General features: G+C 41.4%; 1 protein-coding gene across 3 annotated transcripts; it reads right to left on the bottom strand.

Annotated features, from left to right (window-relative positions):
- Positions 1-451: 451 nt before the first annotated feature.
- Positions 452-21,620, bottom strand: LOC135494265 (uncharacterized). 3 transcript variants are annotated; one of them, XM_064782167.1, is made up of 6 exons: positions 21,499-21,620; positions 19,533-19,597; positions 14,048-14,362; positions 8,796-9,190; positions 7,556-7,740; positions 452-7,136 (listed from the first exon to the last, which is right to left on the bottom strand). In XM_064782167.1, coding segments are annotated over exons 2-6 (948 nt in total). In that variant the 5' UTR covers positions 19,585-19,597; positions 21,499-21,620; the 3' UTR covers positions 452-7,135. The 3 variants fall into 3 exon arrangements, with proteins under 3 accessions (XP_064638237.1, XP_064638239.1, XP_064638240.1); XM_064782169.1 differs by having other exon boundaries at positions 7,556-7,737; XM_064782170.1 differs by having other exon boundaries at positions 14,294-14,362.
- Between the last annotated feature and the right edge of the window lie 182 nt (positions 21,621-21,802).

Below are 21,802 nucleotides of genomic sequence, written 5' to 3'. Positions count from 1 at the left end.
TGCCATTGTTTCAACACCAAAAGCGGACATGACAAATTACGTGGCCCAAATCCTCCCTCATTGAGCTGGTTATCGGAGTGACATGGACTTTACCGAAGAACTACGCCATCGCCATCTTCAGGGCGAAGGAGGAACTGACAAGACCAAACCGTTCAACACATGTACTAGAATTAAATATCAAAATAAAACTGTCCCGACTCAGGGAATTTTTTGGGGGGTCGGGGTGTGTTGGAAAGGGGGTCATTTTTCAACCAAAAAATAAAATATAGTAAATTGATTCAAGAAGACCTTCACCTTGTCTTGGAGAAGTTACTGCAAAATACCTTATATGTATGCAGCCACTTCTTATATTTTTTTTTCTGGGGTCTGAAGGGGGGGGGGGGGGTGTTGGGTGTTGAAACACCAGCACTGATGGTGTTAAAGAGCATTGACAAAACAAATAAAGTCTGAATTAAGTATATATATACCTTCCTTTATTTATAAATAGAAAGTATTTTATAATACAATAAATCTAAAATTAGCATCTGGTCCTAAAAGATGTCATTAAGTAATATCAAGTGGAAAAGAGGAAGAAGTTATGTTATGGGAATCTATCCTACAGTCGTCATCATGTTTGATTTCTCTGCCCGTGGAGAGATCAAAATCAGTGGGTTAAGGTATTGGTTTACCATTGCAACACAATAGAAACAAGGCCCTCCCATTACAGTGTTGGAGGGGTACCATCGGATAAAGATAATAAATGCGAGTCTTTCGACCCTCGAAATGAACTAATCTTTTGTCCGTTTCTTTTGTGTTGTCATTTCCTCTCCAGTTGAGCATGTATTTTTCTCAGGTGAACCGATACCTTTAGCCACCGTGGAGATGATTGCCCATCAGTCACATTGCAGACTGAATCAGGCAGTAACCGTCGGTTACGTCAACAACCTCGGTTTTTTTCCGTCCCTAGGTGTGTCACCAGTGAGCTACAATGATTAAATGTACACAACGTATTTCTAAAAACTAATTTGAGGAAACCTAATGATTTTTTGCCGCAATCATACAGTTTATTCATCATTTCTCCACCTGAACATTTCATGGCAATATCTCCAGAAGCGTTCCACTGAGAAAGAAATTCTACCAGTAAAATTAACCAGGGATCTTTTCGACAGTGACGGAGCCCCATCATGATAAAAACCGGTGTGACGCAACCGATTGGTCACCAACTGAGTTTGAATGCGAGTTTTTTTCATCGCCATCCTTTCACACAATAACAAACTGTCCAACCACTGAATCACAGCTTTTGCACAACTTGGGGGCCATCACAAAACAACTTGTTGCTCACAGACATTACACCCATTTTGACCTCCATTGAAGTTTTATGATTTGATAACATTTTTTTTTGGTACTATCCTTTTATTCTGTTTGCAATATAAATCAAACACCATAATTTACAGGAGCAAATTAAACATCCTGATGGGATATGAAAACTCAGAAGCTGAGGAAGAAACCGCTGTAATCACTTGGACTGTCTTCAACTAGTGGTTTGTGGTTTACATGTAGACCTATACAGTCATCTAATAATCATGACCCCAATATTTCCATGAATTCTGTAAAACTCTTATAATCAGAATGTTAGAATGTATTTTCAGTTAAAGGCCTTTTTTCAAAATAGCAAAAACGGATATGACCTGATTTGCGATAAAACTCCCAAATATTTTGGTCAAGACTACATGATTGAATATAGCGGTACAAGCATCAAGATATTTTAGGATGGCCCTTTATGAATTATCAAATAACGACCAAGAAACCTATGTTGAATAACCATTTAAAAACAACAGGAAAAAGTGTCTTGTGAACCACTCTCATTTGTAGAGTTTGCATCTTTGAAATAAAACAGTACAAAACATTCAGTACATCAACATCAACAATCAAGATTTCGCCAACCCTGGTGTTGCCAACCAAGGGAAACAAATGGGACGACGAACCCGCCCCATCAAGATGACGAGATCATCCTTCTCAGAAAAGTCGTAACCGGCACCAGCACCTTTGCCAGTCTGACTTACTACGTGATCACTAGAAAACAGATTTACAGAAAACATATAAAGAATCTAGGCTCCTTGAAATACATGTACATGAAGGAAACAGGGCCTAGTTACTCATTTGGCATTGGCAGTAATACACGTAATTGGCGTTAAGTCATAGTGCTACCAGTGTTCTGCACAACCTTAAAAATAGGGGCCCCTGATTCCCAGGGGTCCGATTTCTGCCCCCCCCCCTGAAAATGAGCGTCCCTTAAAATAATATCTAAATGACCTCCTTATTGTTTTATCCACCTTAAAATGCTATATCATGACCCCAAACGCCTTTAAAATACTTCTGAAGTCTTTGAAATCTTCAAAATACATGTAGGAGCTATTAACAAGAAGTTAACAATAACTTCCCTGGTGCGTGTTAAAACATGACGAAAACAGAAAAAAACATTAGATTACCCCCCCCCCCTTAACTCAAAGGCAGTGGAGAACACTGGGCTACTAAACCTCTTGAATCCCAAAACTTGAAAATCCGGGATCCCAGGGTGGTCACGCGGTTGCGAAATTGGGTCCGGCTTTCATGATGTATAGCGCCCGCATATAACCCGAAGTCCGGTACCGAGGCACCATCTACCCAGGCATGCTCCAACTGACCCGACTGTACATCAAACATGCTAAAACAAGCAATAAACTAGCGTCCCAGCTGAAGTGAACAAAAATATCACTGAGACCGACCTGTCGGTCATTGGGGAAAAAACGTTATTTCAAAATGACTGACTGGTCGGTCACCGGGATTCAAGAGGTTGATAATACGCCAAGTAAATTTACTGAAGGAGACTACCTCTGTTGAGCCAGCACTGTAGTATGTCTCTTACCCTGATTGAGCAACTGGGTTACTGAAGTTACTGAAAGATGGTGGAATTGCAAATGGTTTCTTTAATAAAGGGGGACTGAGACAAGACCATCATTGATTTTTTAAGCCGTTTAGCAGTTAAATTGTCAATGTTTGACCGCGACGTATCAAATACTACGTGGGGTTGTGAATCTGAAATTTTCATATGATATTCCGGACAGTCGGGCAAGTAAATGGTGAAAAGTAAACTGGTAGTAGACCAGATAATCAGATTAGGTAGTTGACCAGATAATCGACAAATTGGACAGACGTTGATATTTCCACTCTTTTCAGCCAACTGGCAGAAATATCTCAAAACACGCCAATATAGCAAAATTCAAATTTTTTTTCATCAAAAAATTTCTTTATATACACTTGATAGTTAAAAACCTACTCGCGTCTAATTGATAGGTCTCGAAAACTGATTTTCGCAAGGGTAATGCGGCAATTATGGACATAGCTTGTGAAACCCAGACACACCTACGGATACACACAGTTCTAATACATTGTTTTCATTGCAAATCAATGGTTTTTTAATCATTCTGTTCAGAAATGTCACGGTCCTGGTGGATGCCGTTTTTGTATGTAAAACCAACATTTCTCATGCCCAAATGTTCCTTTTAAAATATCTACAGTGTCCCTTTAATGAGTGTGGCCCTAGGATACAGCGGAAAATGCATTCAAATATTTTGCCAACAGTGAAGGTATTTTAAGTACACAATGCATGTAACTGGATTAATAGATATCTGCTACATTTGAATATTTCTTAGACAAGTCAAAGCCTATGCTCTGCTGACCAGTACATTTATTTTAGCAAGAGGTATAAGCATCCTGGTAATGACCACACAGCGTGCCTTAACTACCCTCAACACCCACTCCAAACAAGGGCTTTCGCCAACGGATTCAAACAATCATGTATGACAGGTTATCCCAAGACATTATCCTTCATCAATGCAAAAGTTGGATAGTTCAATTTATTTCAAGAAATGAGTCTGAAACTGAGTTAGGTCGCCCACCGCACCACCCCTCCCCATTGGAGTCAAGTTTCCTATCAAAATAAGTCTAGAGTAAATCGATTTCAAGTGCATTTGAGTCAGACACATATAAATAAACTCTATGTGTTGAGAAAAGTAAAGATTTACATCATACAGTCTATAGTACTCGAATTATCAGTGTACAGTAGAACCTCCCTTAGCGGACACCTCTCTATTAAGGACACTAGTTTTGGTCCCAAATTGGGTGTTTCAATTCAAATTGACCTCTCTGATCAGGACACCTCTCTATTAAGGACAGCACTTGTCAGTCCCGAGGGTGACCTTAATAGAGAGGTTCTACTGTACATGTAGTTCCAACGCTTGCGAGAAACACCATTCACACGCTATGCAGAGAACACGCGCACATCAGCAAACATGCATCACAAGCTGGTTAGAATGCCGCCGTCTAATTCAGATTCAGAACATAATCGGCTCAAAACCCATCATCAAATGAATTACTCACAACCATGTCAATTACAAAATTTTCAATAACTTAAAGGAGAAGAACGGAGACTTAAGCGAGCCACAAAAAGAGATTTTTGTTGCAGCGACCTGCGATAATGATTGCATGCGACAAAAATCACTTGTGTGCGGAGGTCAACACAGGTGCCAGCGAGAAAAATCAGTCAGATCGCTACAACCTTCAATCAACTACAAAACCAGCTAGTTCTGTGAAGAGCTTTTTGATCAAGAGATAGTTTCAGAAATGGCTACTGTGAACAGTCAAATTTTCAACGGCCTTTTGAATTTAAAAATTTGATTTGCAAAAAAATCGAAATAATTTTTTTCATTTGAAAAGTAGATAGAAATTTTTTAAGGCCTTGACTAAGTGCAAAGATGAACATGTTGAAATAGAGCGTTATCGTATCGCATGTCGGCAACATCTGAACAATGCGGCATTCCTGATGATATCTCGGCAACAAGTTTCCCATTATCATGTTTATACACCTAACACAAAGTTTTATCAACAGAAAACAGAGAAGACACAATACAATGCCAGAATCAGCTTGCATGTACATGTTAATGTATTACATGTAAGAGCTGAAGCTACATGATTGAAGGACCTATCGAAATCATACTGAGCTTCCAGCGGTATTGCCCCAGTTACGTCCGCCCATACCACTGAAGAAATACGTGTCATTTTTCTGTATATCGCGCGCCTCAATTTACGGTGCACCTGACCCAAATTTGAGTTGACTCTGCCGTATGCAATGTACACTATCTCTATGCGGTAAATTAAGCAGCATATGGTGAACCCGTTTTTCGATCACACAGACTTCACTCTCCATGGCCACTGCACTGTTTATGAGCTGGATTTTAAAATAACTTCACAGGGCTTGCCCTTTCAATCTTCTCTAGACACTGCGTAAGTTTCAACGCAAAGCGTATGGTGGTTTTTGAATGAGACACAAAAATGCTACACTTGCCGAGATATCAGACGGCTCATCGAGCAATGGCGATGGTCAGTGGCCTCACGCTAACTTGTTACCATTGTGTGTACAGCGATGCCATTTATGAGTGAGTAATAGCCGATCAACTTCAGCTTGAGAGAGATTGCATGCATTTTCGTCAAGGTATTAGACGCCCGGTGTCTATAAAACTTAGCAATGTCTATACATTGAGGGTCAAGATGTACCGAAATACATGTATGCTCTTCCAAGTTTATCAGTTACATGCGACACTGTTCCTCATTTCAAAACACCCGTTAGGAGAGCCAAGTCTCTTTCAAATTCAGTCCACCATAACAATTAATGTTATTTTTTGATAGCATTAACCTATTTTGACTTTTACACTTTGTCAACAAGTTTTTGAAGTAACGTCTTCTTTTCTCAAGTTCTTAAAGCTGAGAAATGTAAGGTAAAGTGTTACAATTATAGCTCCAGAACAACGTATAGCCCCTACAGTGTGGAAATGAGCTGGTAGCACACATCAATGGACACCAAGGCGGTAATTGTACCATCTTACCTTAAATGTACATGTAGTATTAAAATCAGCCTACAAAGTTGCAGGTATATGCGAGCAAAGGCAACCATTGTGCCACTTTCACTCTTGCTGTGAACCCTGGGAGGCTTTTGTCTGGGGATGTTTTGACAGGACACAAGCATTTCAGTTTCATTTTCAAGTCAGCACCCGGGGGAATTCATTTCTCAAACATTCTCATTTTTAGGTACTACTTATAGTGAGACTTGCATATATCCGACTCAATAGTGTATATATTTCATTGTACAATGTACTTTGATCATGACAAAACAGAGTTTAGAACATCATCTCTAGCAATCTTTTTCTTTTGTCAGTCACCTAAAAGTTGTGATGGTCTTCTATTAGCAGATGAGCACAATAGTATCATGAAAACCAATGTTGTGAAGAAGAAAGGTGTTCTACTCTGGTACTGGCCCTACTTTGATACTGTCGGAGTGGCACAGTGGAATTATCTGTGCCTGTCACCTCTGATGTCCCGGGTTCGATTCCCAGTCGGCCGTGCTATACTCATGTGATAGAGAGGGCAACTATCTTCGACAGCGTAGGTTTCCTCCTACTTACATTACAATTGCCCAATAACTGGTTATAGAGCTAAACATTATTTCCTAGTTGACGCACAGCTCTCTAAACTCAATATTTTAAACTCCTTTGACGAAAAGACTCAATATATAATAGCACTGTTTATATTCGAGGCAAAAGCAAATAACAGCACAGAAATGATCACGCATCATATGAGATCCAGACAGAAACCAAGAATCCGAGTAAAAGTCGACCCTATTCGCCCAACTTGGATCAGGAGGTGCCGTTTTTTGTTTTGTACGCGACGTAAACAGCTTTTTTATTAATATACTGATGACAATGAGTCAATCAACTTCTCCACTGATTGATTAGATGGCGTTCTACAGCAGCTCTTTCAGTTAGCTAGACATCGAGTAAATCAATGACAGAATGAATGTTGCTTTCATAAAGCATTTGTACCTCGTTTTCAGTGCGAAACCAATATTTTGACGAAACCACCAACGAAAAGTAAATCTGGTGAAGAAAACTCATCACGACCACACGCACCAAAACACGCTGCCCCTTCTGGCTCTCGGTATTTCATAAAAAAGACATCATTAAAACACTTCATTTGTCTAACAAGTCTTCAACGTTGAGTTTTTAGGGCATTGTGCGGCATCCCGACATATCTTGCTCTTTACTAACATCATCAGAAACTTGCCTCTGAAAAACAAAACGGTCATACCTGATCAGAAGGGTAACATACTTGAACCGGATTCAAAGGTTTAAAACCGGCAACTTCAAAACTATTCTCAAACACTTTTAATACAGCTGTAGTAAAAACAAGCCGACGACCATGATGTTATTCCTACAGCTATCGCCAATGACATGTATGTATTGTCAGTGTGTCCTACAGTTCCCCCCCCACCAGTCCTTCACCATTGTGGTCTGGTCTTGTGATGAGCATGTTGCCTGTGGTTGGCGAGCTGCAGCACTATCTGTACATCCCAAGTCCAGTCAGACTCGAAAGGAGTATTAGTGAGCGCACTGTACACAACCTGGCGGACTTCATGGCGGACTGCCTTTTTTCATAGAGATGAATCATTTTTACAGCGCCTTTCGAACATTGGTCCCCAACTTACCAATCCTCTTGAGGCTGTATTGGTTGATAGGGATTGTAGATGGAAGCAGCTGCCTGGCCTGGGACCACACTACCATATAATGCCGGATTAGCACCCGCACCCATCATCGGGGCATACATGTACTGTGGAAGTGAACTTGCACCAATCCCTTGAGAACTTGCGTACGGACTTAAACCTGCAACCTGCTGTGTAAAGAAAGAGAGAAAGAAGAATAAAACGACAGGCGAGTTGAGGATTAGCTCAATTCATTGTTTCCATGTCAATACGCCCTTCTACATATGTACCCTACTGAGCCGGTGTGAATCACGGACCAGATTTTAACTATCAACAGTTATCCGCATGCACTTTTTAAAACGGAAAACAAAAAAACACCATTCAATGCTTTGCCCCTTTCACAAAGTTCCTGCGCTGTGCTCAACTTGATCCGTTTTGCACACGGCACGCCTCATGACTATTCCATTATTTGCAGAAATGCTCAGAAACTTCCGAAGACTATACAAAATGGCGCCATTTGGTCAGCGTATTACAGGATTGTTGCCCAGGAGACAAGGACTTGAACGGCTGCGTGTGGATTTTCACACTGCACACAGGTAAATATCAGTTCCGCGATTTACACCAGTTCCTGCCATGATAGAAGGGCGAATATACCAAATATAGGATATACAATGGAACCTCCCTTAGCGGACACCTCTCTATTAAGGACACTAGTTTTGGTCCCAAATTGGGTGTTTCCACTCTATTTGACCTCTCCGATCAGGACACCTCCCTATTAAGGACAGCACTTATCAGTCCCGAGGGTTCCCTTAAAAGAGAGGTTCTACTGTAGTAATTTGTCACCACTGCAGAAGTTCGCAATACAGGCATGATCAACTGTGGTACACTTCCGAGTCACATACCGTAAAAGTCCAGAAAACATCTTGCTGTCACCAAATCCCTCTTACCCTCCGAACTCACAGTTTTGGAGAATAGAAATGGTCAATTGTTAAAAAGTGACCAGAACGAGGGACACAGATTGTCTGTTGTATCTAAAGGTGCTGAGAGCACTCTCACTCACATGCGTTGGAAGGTAGAATGGGGTAATTGTAGCCCCGGTTTATTCGTAGTCCCTGCATTGTTTGATGCATGGAGATATCAATCGATATCACAGGCAGGGGCGGGCAACAATTAAACCGGGGTTACTATTACCCAATTCTACCTTGCGTGTTTCTCACTTTTAATATTTTCAGACGCAATCGTTTACCTGAGGCGCATACGCCATTCTGGCCGCATGTGCTTGTGCCTGCGCCTGATACCCAGGTGGCAGTTGGTACGCTGATGGTGCTGGTTGCAGTTGTTGCTGTTGTTGTTGTTGTTGCTGCTGCTGTAGCGCAGCTGTTTGATATGCCAGTGCAGCTGACGCTGGCAGGCTATAGGGAAGGTAACCAGGCATTCCTTGTTGTTGGGCCTGGGCCTGCGCGTGGGCCTGGGCCTGGGCGTAGGCTGCCGCATACTGGTAATATGGCACGGACTGCACGTATTGTTGATAACCCGGCGCCGCTTCCCGGCTTTCATATGGTGAGTAATCGACACCGGGCGATGGAGTCAGGCTCATATTTGACCCGGCACCTGGACTATAAGTTAAAGGTCTGTAGGCATCTGAAAGGCAACAAGAGGACATGTGAGACATTCAGTTACATTTGCAAGCATTACAACAATTTCATTGCAAGAGAATAGTCCAAACGTAATGCTAAACTATGCGATATTCTATTTCAAAACATAGCGAACCTAAACTCAACCAGATATCACCCACCTGAGTCTTCTATTGCCCCTCCGCACCTCATGTTTATCAAACTCCCAATTAGACTACAAAATGTGATATACATTTTTTTCAGTTTAAGCAGTCTCTACAGAATAACATGTGCCAGCATGAAGAATATCCCTCAACTGATTAACGTCCCAGCTAAATCTCACTTACCTCTCTCATACCATCATGACCATGCCCCCCTTCCCATCAAATCAATATCTTAGACTCCCCACCCTTGAAATTGGCATTCAATTTGTTAAAAAAAATTAATTTATGGCCAAAATGGTGGTACCTATATGTACAGTCAACCCTCAATCTTTGTAGGATCTTGAAAATGTCACAATGCCATACTCCACTTGAAAACCTACTGAAGCTTTGCATCATGCTATACGTTTCAAAAATAATTTTACACAGTGATTGATCTATTCTTGGACTCACATCACAGTATGGTATGCATCACATTAATTTGAAGGCTTTGGAAAACTGCATGCCTTGATGAGGGGCTCAGTCACATGCCTATTAAAAATCACAAATATCTTGAGGGGAAATCTTGACTTTTTCAAGAGACGATGTCTGCAAAAACAGCATTTTGCGCGGAGTCACTCCCATAAACTTGGTGAAGTTCGGCACGCATCACACTTTCATGTTTATGGAAAAATACAAAGTTCTGGTCTTCTAATTAATTTGACCAGCAAGCAAGCAGCATATGAGAGCCTACTCATAAATTTCAATGATATCATATTATTACCGGCGTCGTAACCATATTGGATTTTTGCCGGAGGTATGGAATCCACTACAGGCTACTGTCCACCTATGTGAGATCTTTTACTTGCCCTGGCATAGACACTCGGTACCAAGGGACCACGGCTTTTAGTCTCATCCGACAGATCCTTGAGTATTTCATACGTTAATGTACAAATTGTAAAGAGCCAGGAATTTTAGTTCCTTGAAAGCCATGCCTGTTAATCCAGAAATACAATCCTGGGTTCTCCCTGGGATCGAACCCACTAGGCAATGAGGCTCCTCAAGGGGTTCAACAGTGAAACCTTATCGAAAAGTGATGTTTTGCAGACACAGGCCCTTATAAAAAAATTACCCTGCCTCGGGTGAGGAGGAGCAAGAGGAGAAGACTCAACTTGAAATTGCAACATGGTCTTATGATTATTTACAACAATGGGGGACTATATCGCCAAAAGGTGGCAGTAGAGCATTTGGTTAGCGGTCCAACAAAATACAAGATCTTCTGTGGATGAAATTGACATGGGTTTGACATGGGCAGGAAATCTGTTGTGCATCGGACCGTTAACTACTGCCACCTATTGACAATAAAGTTACTCATTATTTCTAATTCTTTATATAAACTTATCAGAATCTCATGCCGGACAGTTAATTTGTGGTTTAACCCTCTCAAGTCTTTCAACGCAAAGCAGTACAGGGAACAAAGTTCATTTATTTAGCCTAGAGTGATGAGAAGTGTAAACCCATGGCTTCAAAACATGAATTTTGAGAATTTTTTAATGATGAAGTTACTTTTCATATATTATTCCTAAACACGAATTCAGTGTTCTCCACAGCCTTTGAGTTTAAAGGGGTACTCTGTTTGTAATTACTTGTGGTCCAGTTAAATAGAAGTCCACTAATACACAATGCCGTAGTGCAGTTATTGTGAATACAAATTTGTTTAAACTTGGTATTCATAGTATTTGTATATCAGTCTACACAACGGCAATGTTGACATTTATATTCAGTATGTATTTTAGCAATTGGACATTTTTAACTTCAATTACAAATTCAAAATTTTCAACGAACGGCGTAGGCCTTTAAGGTGGGGTTAATCTAACAGCTTTTTCTGTTTTTGCGCACACGTTCTTAAATTGTTCTTAAATTCTTAAGGTCCTATTTTGAAGATTTCAGGGACTTCAGACTTATTTCATTAAAGGTGTATGGGGTCATTATATAGCATTTGAAGGTGGTTAAAACAAATTAGGTCATTTTTAACAAAAAATTTTAAGAGGGGCCCGCTACCATTTTTAAGGGGTTGTGGAAAACGGGGCCCCTGGGGCCGGGGATAAGTGGGGGCAAGCCGCCCCTTTATTAAAGGGTGTGGAGAACACTGCAATTAGATACTGCGTAGATGCTCATTGCAGGTTGAAGGGCGCTTGAACAAAATGCCTATATTATGTTGTACTTGTAGCAAACACAACTTTGTCATGGGTTTACATCCTCATCCAGTGCTTCAAACATACTTGGTGTCAACAGAGAGATGAATGGAAAATTCAGTAAAAGTGAGAAGCAGTATGGTAGGGGTTGTCCATGACTACACAGCCAATAACACTAAATGACAAATAAAGACAGGCTCCTGACTTTTTAATCATAGCTCGACGACTTGGACTCCCTTAAAATGTTAACTAGGTGGCTTTTTATTTGCCTCCATCTACAGATTCTGTCATCGATTCAAAACTCGTCTTTGGCCAAGCTCCCCCGCATTGGCCTTATCTGTCGGAGTCAAGTGGTGTAGCGGTTCGGGGTTCCGACCAGCTCCATAAGGTACCGTGTTCGATCCCCACTGTCGGCGTGAGACTCCAGGCATATATATATATGTATCTTTGCCTCACTCCACACTGGTGTAGATGGATTCAGGGCAGATATGCTCAGATTGTAAATGCCGATTGAGCAGATTGACTTCTACTGAAAGGTTTTCAGTAAAGACCGTGGCAATTCAAGTTATTTCTTAAACTAAGGTTTAGGGCCCGGCTATGAAAAACAGGCACTTATTGTGATATCAACCTTGGCTGTGTGTTCTATGGACAAAACCTAAAATGCTAAAGGTTACTATAATATTACACAGATGGCCACACTTTTTTCACATTCTAAGTTTTCAATCACAAGCATTTACTGCACACAGCTGTGTCCCTTGATGCTGGAGCATGTACATTGTATTGTGACTCATCAAACATATTTTGAAAATGCAATTCTCATAGGATAGGCCGAGTCAGAATTTTGAGAGGGAAGGTCGTTTTACCTGAGCTAACTTTTTCTCTCCCAAAATTAAGGGATTTTGAGGTTAATCTCAAAGATAACTCAGCACCTGGGGCTTCTCTTGGCAAAATTCAAAGATTTTTCCCAAAAAGGGAGACCATTTGCACCCTGGACCCCCTCTTGCCTACGCCTATGACTCTCATTTTCTCACTTCAGGGAAAAACTGCTAAAAAAGACTTGTTGGACACGTATTCATTCTCTGGTGAAACAAAAGTGTGGCCATGACAAAAAAGTGGTTTCTATTGTATCAGTATACCCAGCCACAGAAAAAATATCATTGTCTACCTCCCTACGCAGATGTCCTCCTCGACTTCGAAACTGTAAAAAATCTGATAAAACAAAGTCAGTCGACTTGTAAAACAAGTTGAAAATGTCCCAAGATGAAATCGCTCTCAGACCACTGTGGAAGTGGAGAGAAGGGAAAGGTGTCAGCAAGTCAAGAGAAAGTAGTTCATTCAGGACTGAACCAATCCAGTTGTCGAAGTCAAGATGCAAGGTCAAAGGATATTTTAAGCTCAGAGCTGGTTGGAAGGCCAAGTAAAGAGATCAGAGACGGCAGGTTTTAGCCAAGGTTACACAGGTCAGACAAGTTATTAAAGGTCAGAGAGGTCAAGACAGGTTAGAAAACATTTCAGCGAGGTCAGGGACATTTGGATGATCAAGGTCAGAAGAGGTCAAACACGTTGGGAAGCCAAGGTCATAGATGTACGAGATGTTAGGTTTGTCAAGGTCATAGATGTTTGGATGGCCCAGGTCAGAATTATCTGCATGGCCAAGGTCACAGTGGTCTGACATATATGGAAAGGACAATAGTCAAAGACTGAAGAATCAACCTAAGACACTGCTGGACACCACTGAAAGAGAAGACATGGGCAATCACTCGTGCCAATCTTTAGTGATGATATCATGCCTTTGTCTTTTATCAACTGGAAAACAGTAATTTGTGCCAATTTTTCAAGAAATCAAAAAATAACGTTAGCAGAAGTTACCGATGAGCAAGTACTAGTACTAGTAAATTACTGCCTTTCTGTGTTAGGATTTTTCAGTCTCACATTTTGTCCTGGCAGCATATAAATTCTGTGACACCACAAGGAGATAAAAGACCATCACAATGACATCATCCTAATGACCTTGGCATTTGGACTAGCAAAAGGAGTTCTAAGAAAAAAGGACACACACCTAGTCATCAAAAAGGGTTAAACGTTTGCAAACACCATGTTATGGCGTCTCTATATCTCTGCCAGAGGAATAGCTCCTTTTTCAACTGCACTTATGAGCTTGTATTTTTATAAAACAACAGTAAGTAAATGATTTGAATGTTACACATGGCGCTTTACTGTTCTAGATTGGTCAGCTAACTGTATATCACATCACATTCCTTCACACGTGAATGGGGTTCTGGTCTAGTTTGATTAGCATTAGACACTGAACTATCTCCAAACTATCATTACAAACTATTGCTGGCTTCCCCGATAATACACAAGTTCAGGACGAACAATGGTTAACATGTTTTAGCTGCATCAGTTTGAATGTATTCGTGTGAATGGGATCCAGAAACCAGGGTCATAAGGAATCACACGGGGATCACCAATACCACTGGGTAAATAATATAGGTGCAATTGAAGAAGAATCTATTTCAAATGGCAGGGACTCTATTCATCAGAACATACATATATAATTAGCTGCTTTAGGCTGGGGGCTATATGACGGCAAAATGCCTTTGACGGGTCCGACCCGGACTCGTGGTCGAATCCCTGAGTGTCCGGCTCCTAGGAATCCTAAGTTGCCGCCATATATACTCTGCGCTTTTGTCTTTTCCAGTAATGTGGTGGAGATCGGTGAGGGCACGGTCACCACGGATGGCGGTGGGCTATCTGCTGATGAAACGACAGCTTCAGGCGATCCCTCCGGCTTACCTTGGCTTGGTGTTGGGCTCTGTGAGGCCTGTAATGCTTCGGGCGTCTCTGGAGGGCCACCAACAGGTTCTGAAACACGCAAGATACGCAATCACTTTGAAGAAAGTCTAGAATTTTTCAAAAATATAAGTCATAATAGAGCAGTTCCTGCAAGTGCAAGTAGAAACAACACAATCAAACTTGCAATACAGCGTCAATCAGCTGAGATTGACGGAAGAACATTTAGACATTTGAACGGAGCTATTTGGTAACCTTTGGCCAAGATCAGATTTTAAACTTTCGCACTTAAGAAACAATGCACCGTAACACGTTTATCTGTAAAAATATTGTGACCCGTGCCAATAACTCTTTGATTTTGCCTTGAACGGGAAAAGAGTACCTAGGTAAAAGCGAAAATAGGACAGACCCGTTTTGAATTATAACTAACTGATGGACACTGCTCACCTGCCATCACAACTGACCTCTAGCGAGAGACACAATGTAGCAAGATATCAACAATCCAAGTGCTAAGTCTTATTCACAATCCGGTGATGTGTTTACAACAAATCTTATAAATCCTTCGCGGCACAGTGTCAGACAAAATTAAGATTGATCGTGTCATTGCCAATCACGTGTTGACAGGCTAAATCCAGAATGAACCATCACCAACATATGTCTTTTCAGTTTTTTTGGAGAGAGTTTTATTTAAAGAGAGCCAAAGTCAATGCACTAATTTCATTGTCGGTAAAAAATGCAGACCATTCCAGTTCCTTGAATAGGCAGGGATGCCAATCAGTTGGGCAAAAAATCTGAAAACCTTCCCCTTTGACCAGCACTCGCTTGCACGAAAGTGTGACTAAAATGCTCATTTTTGGGCTGATTTTGAATATTCAAAGATCCACAGAAAGCTCAGAAAGAGGTCATCCCATACCATCAGATTTATCGTTGAGTGAGATTCCGCCAAAAATCGGAAATCTGACATGCTAAGAGAGATGCTAAGACGAGGGTCCTAAAAACTAATACTAGTAATAGCACATCTAACATTACTTGCATTTCTCAGGTGGTAAACATGCACCAATCACATAGACCGCATCAGCTCGCCTCAAGTGTGGTTCAACCACGGAATCTGTCCGCGAAACTGGATTAGCCTTCATTCCGTGATGGGCAGATTTTGAGTAAAAAGGTTGATTTGGATTATCATGACCATAAGGCTCCTGCATTGACATTCTGTAGAGACTGCCAACACCATCATCTGCGCTGTAACCAGGTCCATTTGGACTATTGTCATCATAAGGCACCTGAATTGACCTTCCGTAGAGAGAGCTAACACCATCATCTGTGCTGTAACCAGGTCCATTTGGACTATCGTTATCATAAGGGACCTGAATTGACCTTCTGTAGAGGGAGCTAACACCATCATCTGCGCTGTAACCAGGTCCATTTGGACTATCATTATCATAAGGCACCTGAATTGACCTTCCGTAGAGGGAGCCAACACCATCATCTGCGCTATAACCAGGTCCATTTGGCATGTTTGGACTATTGTCATCATAAGGCACCTGAATTGACCTTCTGTAGAGGGAGCTAACACCACCATCTGCGCTGTAACCAGGTCCATTTGGACTATTGTCATCATAAGGCACCTGAATTGACCTTCTGTAGAGGGAGCTAACACCATCATCTGCGCTGTAACCAGGTCCATTTGGCATGTTTGGACTATCGTTATCATAAGGCACCTGAATTGACATTCTGTAGAGGGAGCTAACACCATCATCTGCACTGTAACCAGGTCCATTTGGACTATCATTATCATAAGGCACCTGAATTGACCTTCCGTAGAGGGAACCAACACCAGCATCTGCGCTGTAACCAGGTCCATTTGGCATGTTTGGACTATTGTCATCATAAGGCACCTGAATTGACTTTCCGTAGAGGGAGCTAACACCAGCATCTGTGCTGCAACCAGGCCCATTTGGACTATTGTCATCATAAGGCACCTGAATTGACTTTCCGTAGAGGGAGCTAACACCATCATCTGTGCTGTAACCAGGCCCATTTGGACTATTGTCATCATAAGGCACCTGAATTGACCTTCCGTAGAGGGAGCCAACACCATCATCTGCGCTGTAACCAGGTCCATTTGGACTATTGTCATCATAAGGCACCTGAATTGACCTTCCGTAGAGGGAGCCAACACCATCATCTGCACTGTAACCAGGTCCATTTGGACTATTGTCATCATAAGGCACCTGAATTGACCTTCTGTAGAGGGAGCTAACACCATCATCTGCACTGTAACCAGGTCCATTTGGACTATCGTGACCACAAGGCTCCTGAATTGACCTTCTGTAGAGAGTGCTAACACCATTGTCTGCGTTGTAACCATGAAGATGTTGCTGCACATCAGTACAAATTTCAGGGGGGCTACTACTGTTATTAAACTGCCCCCGAGACTGACTGCTGTTAAGCACAGGTACACTTAACCCATGACACACGTCACCATCCACCTGTTCATTTGATGCACTGTTACTTGGGGTCTCGGGTTGGGATATTTCACGATTCAGGCCAAAGTCTCGATAAAAACCCTCTGCATCAAAATAAGACATCGCACCGTACATCCTTTCCTCCTGTTCTGGTCCACACTCATCTGCCAATGCATCCGGAGGTTGTGTTTCAAAACCATCAGGAATTTCGCCGCCATACTCAGAGCCTACATCCTCTACACTCAAAGAACAATCGTCAGCCTGGTCTGGGCCAGAGAACTCTGGCAGACCATTTTGACTATCAGACACAGAAAGAGCTGATGAAGATTCCTCTGGAGGCGATTCTTCTGGTACATGATGAATAACTCCCTGTTTAGTCTGTGGTCTCAGACGACTTGATATCAACACTTGCCCCATGGTGTCTGCAACATACATGTACACGTCTACATGTAGAGGACTGGTAATTTAGAGCAGGCTAAATACCACAGAATTTTGAGACATTTAAGGGATGTCTTTATGAACTTTAAAAAAAAGATGTTTCCCCTAGTGATATTATCCAAGCTGAAGCAGTTGAAAATAATGAATTTCACAACAACAATTTGACAATATGCAGCGGTCTGAACTTATCCATGATCCAAAATCCATAGCTCACTGAGTGATATCCAATCGTATACAAGTAAAAAACAATTCATCACATTCTCACTGCCTGATTATGTCATGCTCAAAGCAGAGTCACTGACAACCAGGGCCGAGTCTTGCTGTGGCTGTACATGTACATGACACACCAACACCACCGATTACTGCGGTCTATCAAGTATTCAACTATTCCTGCATCATCTCAGAAGATTAGCATAGCCACCTGTTATGCCTGTGATATTTCAATATCAAAAATGGCCAGGGCCACTGTCCTCACCCGTAAAAAGCTTTATCAAAGTCTCGACATGGACACAAACAGCTTGTCACTTGGTTCATTCATGAAATGTACAGTATTTCATCAAATTGTCGCCAATTTCTTTTGCAACACAGTATTTTAAATAGTTCAAAATGTCGAGTTATTGCCTTGGTGTCCTTCTGTCTGGTTGGTGCCAGAAGACAAAATTATCTGCCCTAAAAACAAGTTTTGTCTTGCCCTCAAAATCTCTTGTCAGACCCCGATATCACTGCTCAGTCAATTGTTCCTTGGTCAAAATTGTCTCTTTTTCAATACTGGTAGTAAAATGCTCCACAAGTCAGACTTCATTTTGCAGCAACCTGGGCTGGCATGATTATCACAACGAACGACAACAATAATTAGTCACCTTATCAACCGCAGCCTGGGACAAATTTATCGCAAACCTAGACTGTATTAGCGCCAATAGCGGTCCAAACGTGACAAGATATATCGTTTTATTGCTCATCACAAAATTTAGCGATTAACGAGTAAGAAAAAACCCTTCGCATTGCAGGGGGAGTTAGTGTTAGGCCAAATAAGATTTATGTCATTGGATAATTTAGGCAGTGATATTCAAGTAATATGCCAGAGACACTGAACAAACAGATGTGTACTGTTCGTGTAAACCAGGTCCACCTCGCAAATAATTACCGGCATGCTCATTTTCAATTTCTGGCAGACTTAATTTCAAGTTAGTTAATTGTTTTTTAATGAAATGGTGAGGGCTGTTTCATAACAATCATAGCGCTACATATGTACCAAGTTCCAAGTCAATAGCAGTGTTCTCCACAACAATTTTTTTGGCCCGGGTGCAAATATTTTGAAACAATTGAGAATTCACTTCAGTTCTGTCCAGGTGCGCAGCAAAACCTGTCCGTGTGCTCTAACAGTAAAACCATTACAAACTCCATGAATCTGCCTGGGTGCTAACTTTTTGTCCGGGTGCTAAAGTGGGAAAAATGATTCTGTCTGGGTGCTGTGCCTGGATAAAAAGCATCGTCATGATAGTGGAGAACTCTGAATAGCTCCAGTAAAATATGCAACATGCCACCATCGGACAATTTACACTATTTGACTTCTGTGACCTAGAAAAGAAGGTCAAATCAAAAACTTGTTTGATATTGTATGTCATTACATGTACCTAACCTCTGATAAAAATGTGGTGCTGATTGAGCCCTGTTAGGGAAATATAGAAATTTTTGTGTTTTCGGTTTCAGCCACCTGTTGGCAAACTCAGGAATCGAACCAGACCGAACTTCAGTCTCTGGGGTGTCATTTCATACGGGAACATGTGTACTAAGTTTCAAGTCTATAGCTCCAGTAGTTACAAAGCATGCCTTGAAAACGAACAACGACACCAAGAGAGGCTGCAACTTAAAGCGTATATCCTACGACAAATACAATGCCCTTCCCTCACCTCAGTAGGTATCAAAGCATCATCAAGTCATACGCAAGTTACTGAATGGAACCCTTTGGTGCACCGTATTGTCCACATGTTCAGCAGGTCTAATCTAGCAACTGATCTGCGCCAGACTTATGCACAGGAAATGACACTGTTCATTTTCACCACCCGAGAAAATGTGAAAAGTAGGCTGAATTTTTGGTGTGCGAAATCCCCTTTAAGATAAGCTCAGCTGCTCACCTCTCTGGAATGCATTAGACATGAAATGATTTTTTACTAATGCGTGAATGTTCGTGTTTGCATCCTAGATAAACACAAACTTTGCCTGGAGAACATTTTCACACTTAGCAAAAATGCCAATTAAGTGTTCTGTCCAAGGACACATGGCTTCACCAACTCCAGATTTTTTTATTTAGTGGTTACTGGCTCATCTGATACACTTACTTTCAGCTGCTGTCCCGTCTCGATGGAAAAGGTATGCCGGATAATTGTTCATTCTAACCCCAAATCTGAAAATATAAGAAAATGTTCAAAAAATCTTTTTAAAAACATAGTCAGGTCCGGATTCAGAATAGAAAGTAGTGGAACATCCCTTTTCGGACACCACAGTTGTTAGTCGATCATGCCTCTGAAACACTAGTCCACAGGACCTGTTACAATACAACACTTCGGTCCCATTTATGACGATAGTACGGTTTGTGCATAACTGAGACGATCACTACCGCATCCTTCAAAGAACACTGTGCAATTGCGCTCACTGAACGGCAACTGCAAATCATGCATAGTCGATAATCAGGCGCACAAGGCAGTACCGGTATTTTCTCTAAGGAGATTTGAGATGTGCTTTAGAGGTCATGTCAGTCAAGCACAAATTGTATCAACCTTATGTCCGGAACCACAGTGTCATATTTGACTACCGGGTACGCTGAAACTACGTACAGCGTCCGGTCATGCTAATTCCCGACCTACCCCGACTTGCGGAAAATGCTGCCAAAATATAGTGTATTAATCATCAGAATATTTATATTTGTACTGTTTACATACATATACAGCACGTCTGTTAATTTCAAGACTTTTGAACGATGCTAAGTTGAGCAAAGCAAGTTACATCTACCCAACCGACCGCAATTTTTCTGCAGGTCGGTAATCTAGGTTAGTTGTGGTTGTCGCTTCTTGTAAACCGGTTCATAAGAAAGCAGGAACGGACCGAAACGAACCAAAATGGGCAGGAACGGAGTTAAAATTTGCCGAAACGGAGCTTCTAGTGAAATGGCATCTATAGGCAAGATAGGGCCCCTGAATTATAAATTATGTTCATATAATGAAGATCAGACTTCTTTTCCATCGTGATATTGATGATATTGCCTGATTTGGTCGAGGCCGATTCCAGTAGCAGACAGCGCTTATACTGCACAAGAACTGATGACGTCACTTCAGCTCTGTGTGAAAGTAAATTTAGTCCTCATTAAATATTTAGGGGCTATCATGGAAAAGAAGTCTAATCTTCATTATATGAACATAATTTATAATTCAGGGGCCCTATCTTGCCTACAGATGCCATTTAAAACCACTAGATGCTCCGTTTCGGCAAATTTTAACTCCGTTCCGGTCCGTTCCTGCTTTCTTACGCACCCTTGTAAACTGTACATGCATATGGCCTTGTCTGAACCCAGCATAAATTAATTATTGGAGTTGATTTGCTCAACTTACTTAGCATCGTTCAAAAGTCCTGAAATTAACAGACGTGCTGTATTAGTGTATATGTATGTAAACAGTACAAATATAAATATTCTGATGATTAATACACTATATTTTGGCAGCATTTTCCACAAGTCGGGAAATGTCGGGGTAGGTCGGGAATTAGCATGACCCTACAGCGTCAATCGAGTATGGTGGATGACCCAAGATTGTATCAAGCCGTCATCTAGTTTTAAATAGTAGGCAGTTGAGCGCAGATGAATGCAGTCACGCAGTGTTTTCTTAAAAGGAGACACGCTTTAACGGTCATATCCGTAAAACACTAGACATCGCAAACCGTACCATATCGTTGTCATATCCGGAACCGAAGTTCTGAAGCGTCTTATTCAAAGACATCAACAATCTCGGTAAAGCGCAATGGTGCAGACTAGTTATTCATAGTGTGAAAAAAACCCGCCATAGCATGGCCATATCTGCACATGCCATGCATCTACTGCACAAAAACTATCTATGATAATTCCTTAGTATAGCAGGATCCATGATCAAATATCACGATTGATACACAATGCATTTACAATGCACATTCCACAGTGCAGTGAGTGATCCCGGAAAACACAGCGGCCCGAAAACAGGTCAGCGCCTCATCATTTCAAGGCACAATCAGACTGTACAAGCAAGGAAATTTATATCGGATTCAATCACTACAACATACTTTCACAAATCCCCAAATTACAGCTTCCCTTATGCGAAATAAAACGATTCCCATGCGTCTTTCTAAACAAGTGCTTTCTCACAAAACATGGACTGATGCTCGTCCAAACCAGTCATGTCTGATGTACACAGTGTACATGAATGTAATGCATTACAATGTAGGTCACTACATTAACATGAATGATACCACGTGACCAAAAGTAGACCGGATCAAGAACTTTTTTAACCTCGTGTCCAAGAGGCTTGTGGTAACCTGTTCTACACATTATTGCGCACTAATGCATCATAGGTACGACTGTTGATTG

Source organism: Lineus longissimus, chromosome 10 (assembly GCF_910592395.1).
Source record: "Lineus longissimus chromosome 10, tnLinLong1.2, whole genome shotgun sequence".
NCBI classification, from domain to species: Eukaryota; Metazoa; Nemertea; class Pilidiophora; order Heteronemertea; family Lineidae; genus Lineus; species Lineus longissimus.
The sequence above is the reverse complement of the archived record's forward strand: the minus strand, read 5'-3'. Positions and strand labels throughout refer to the sequence as shown.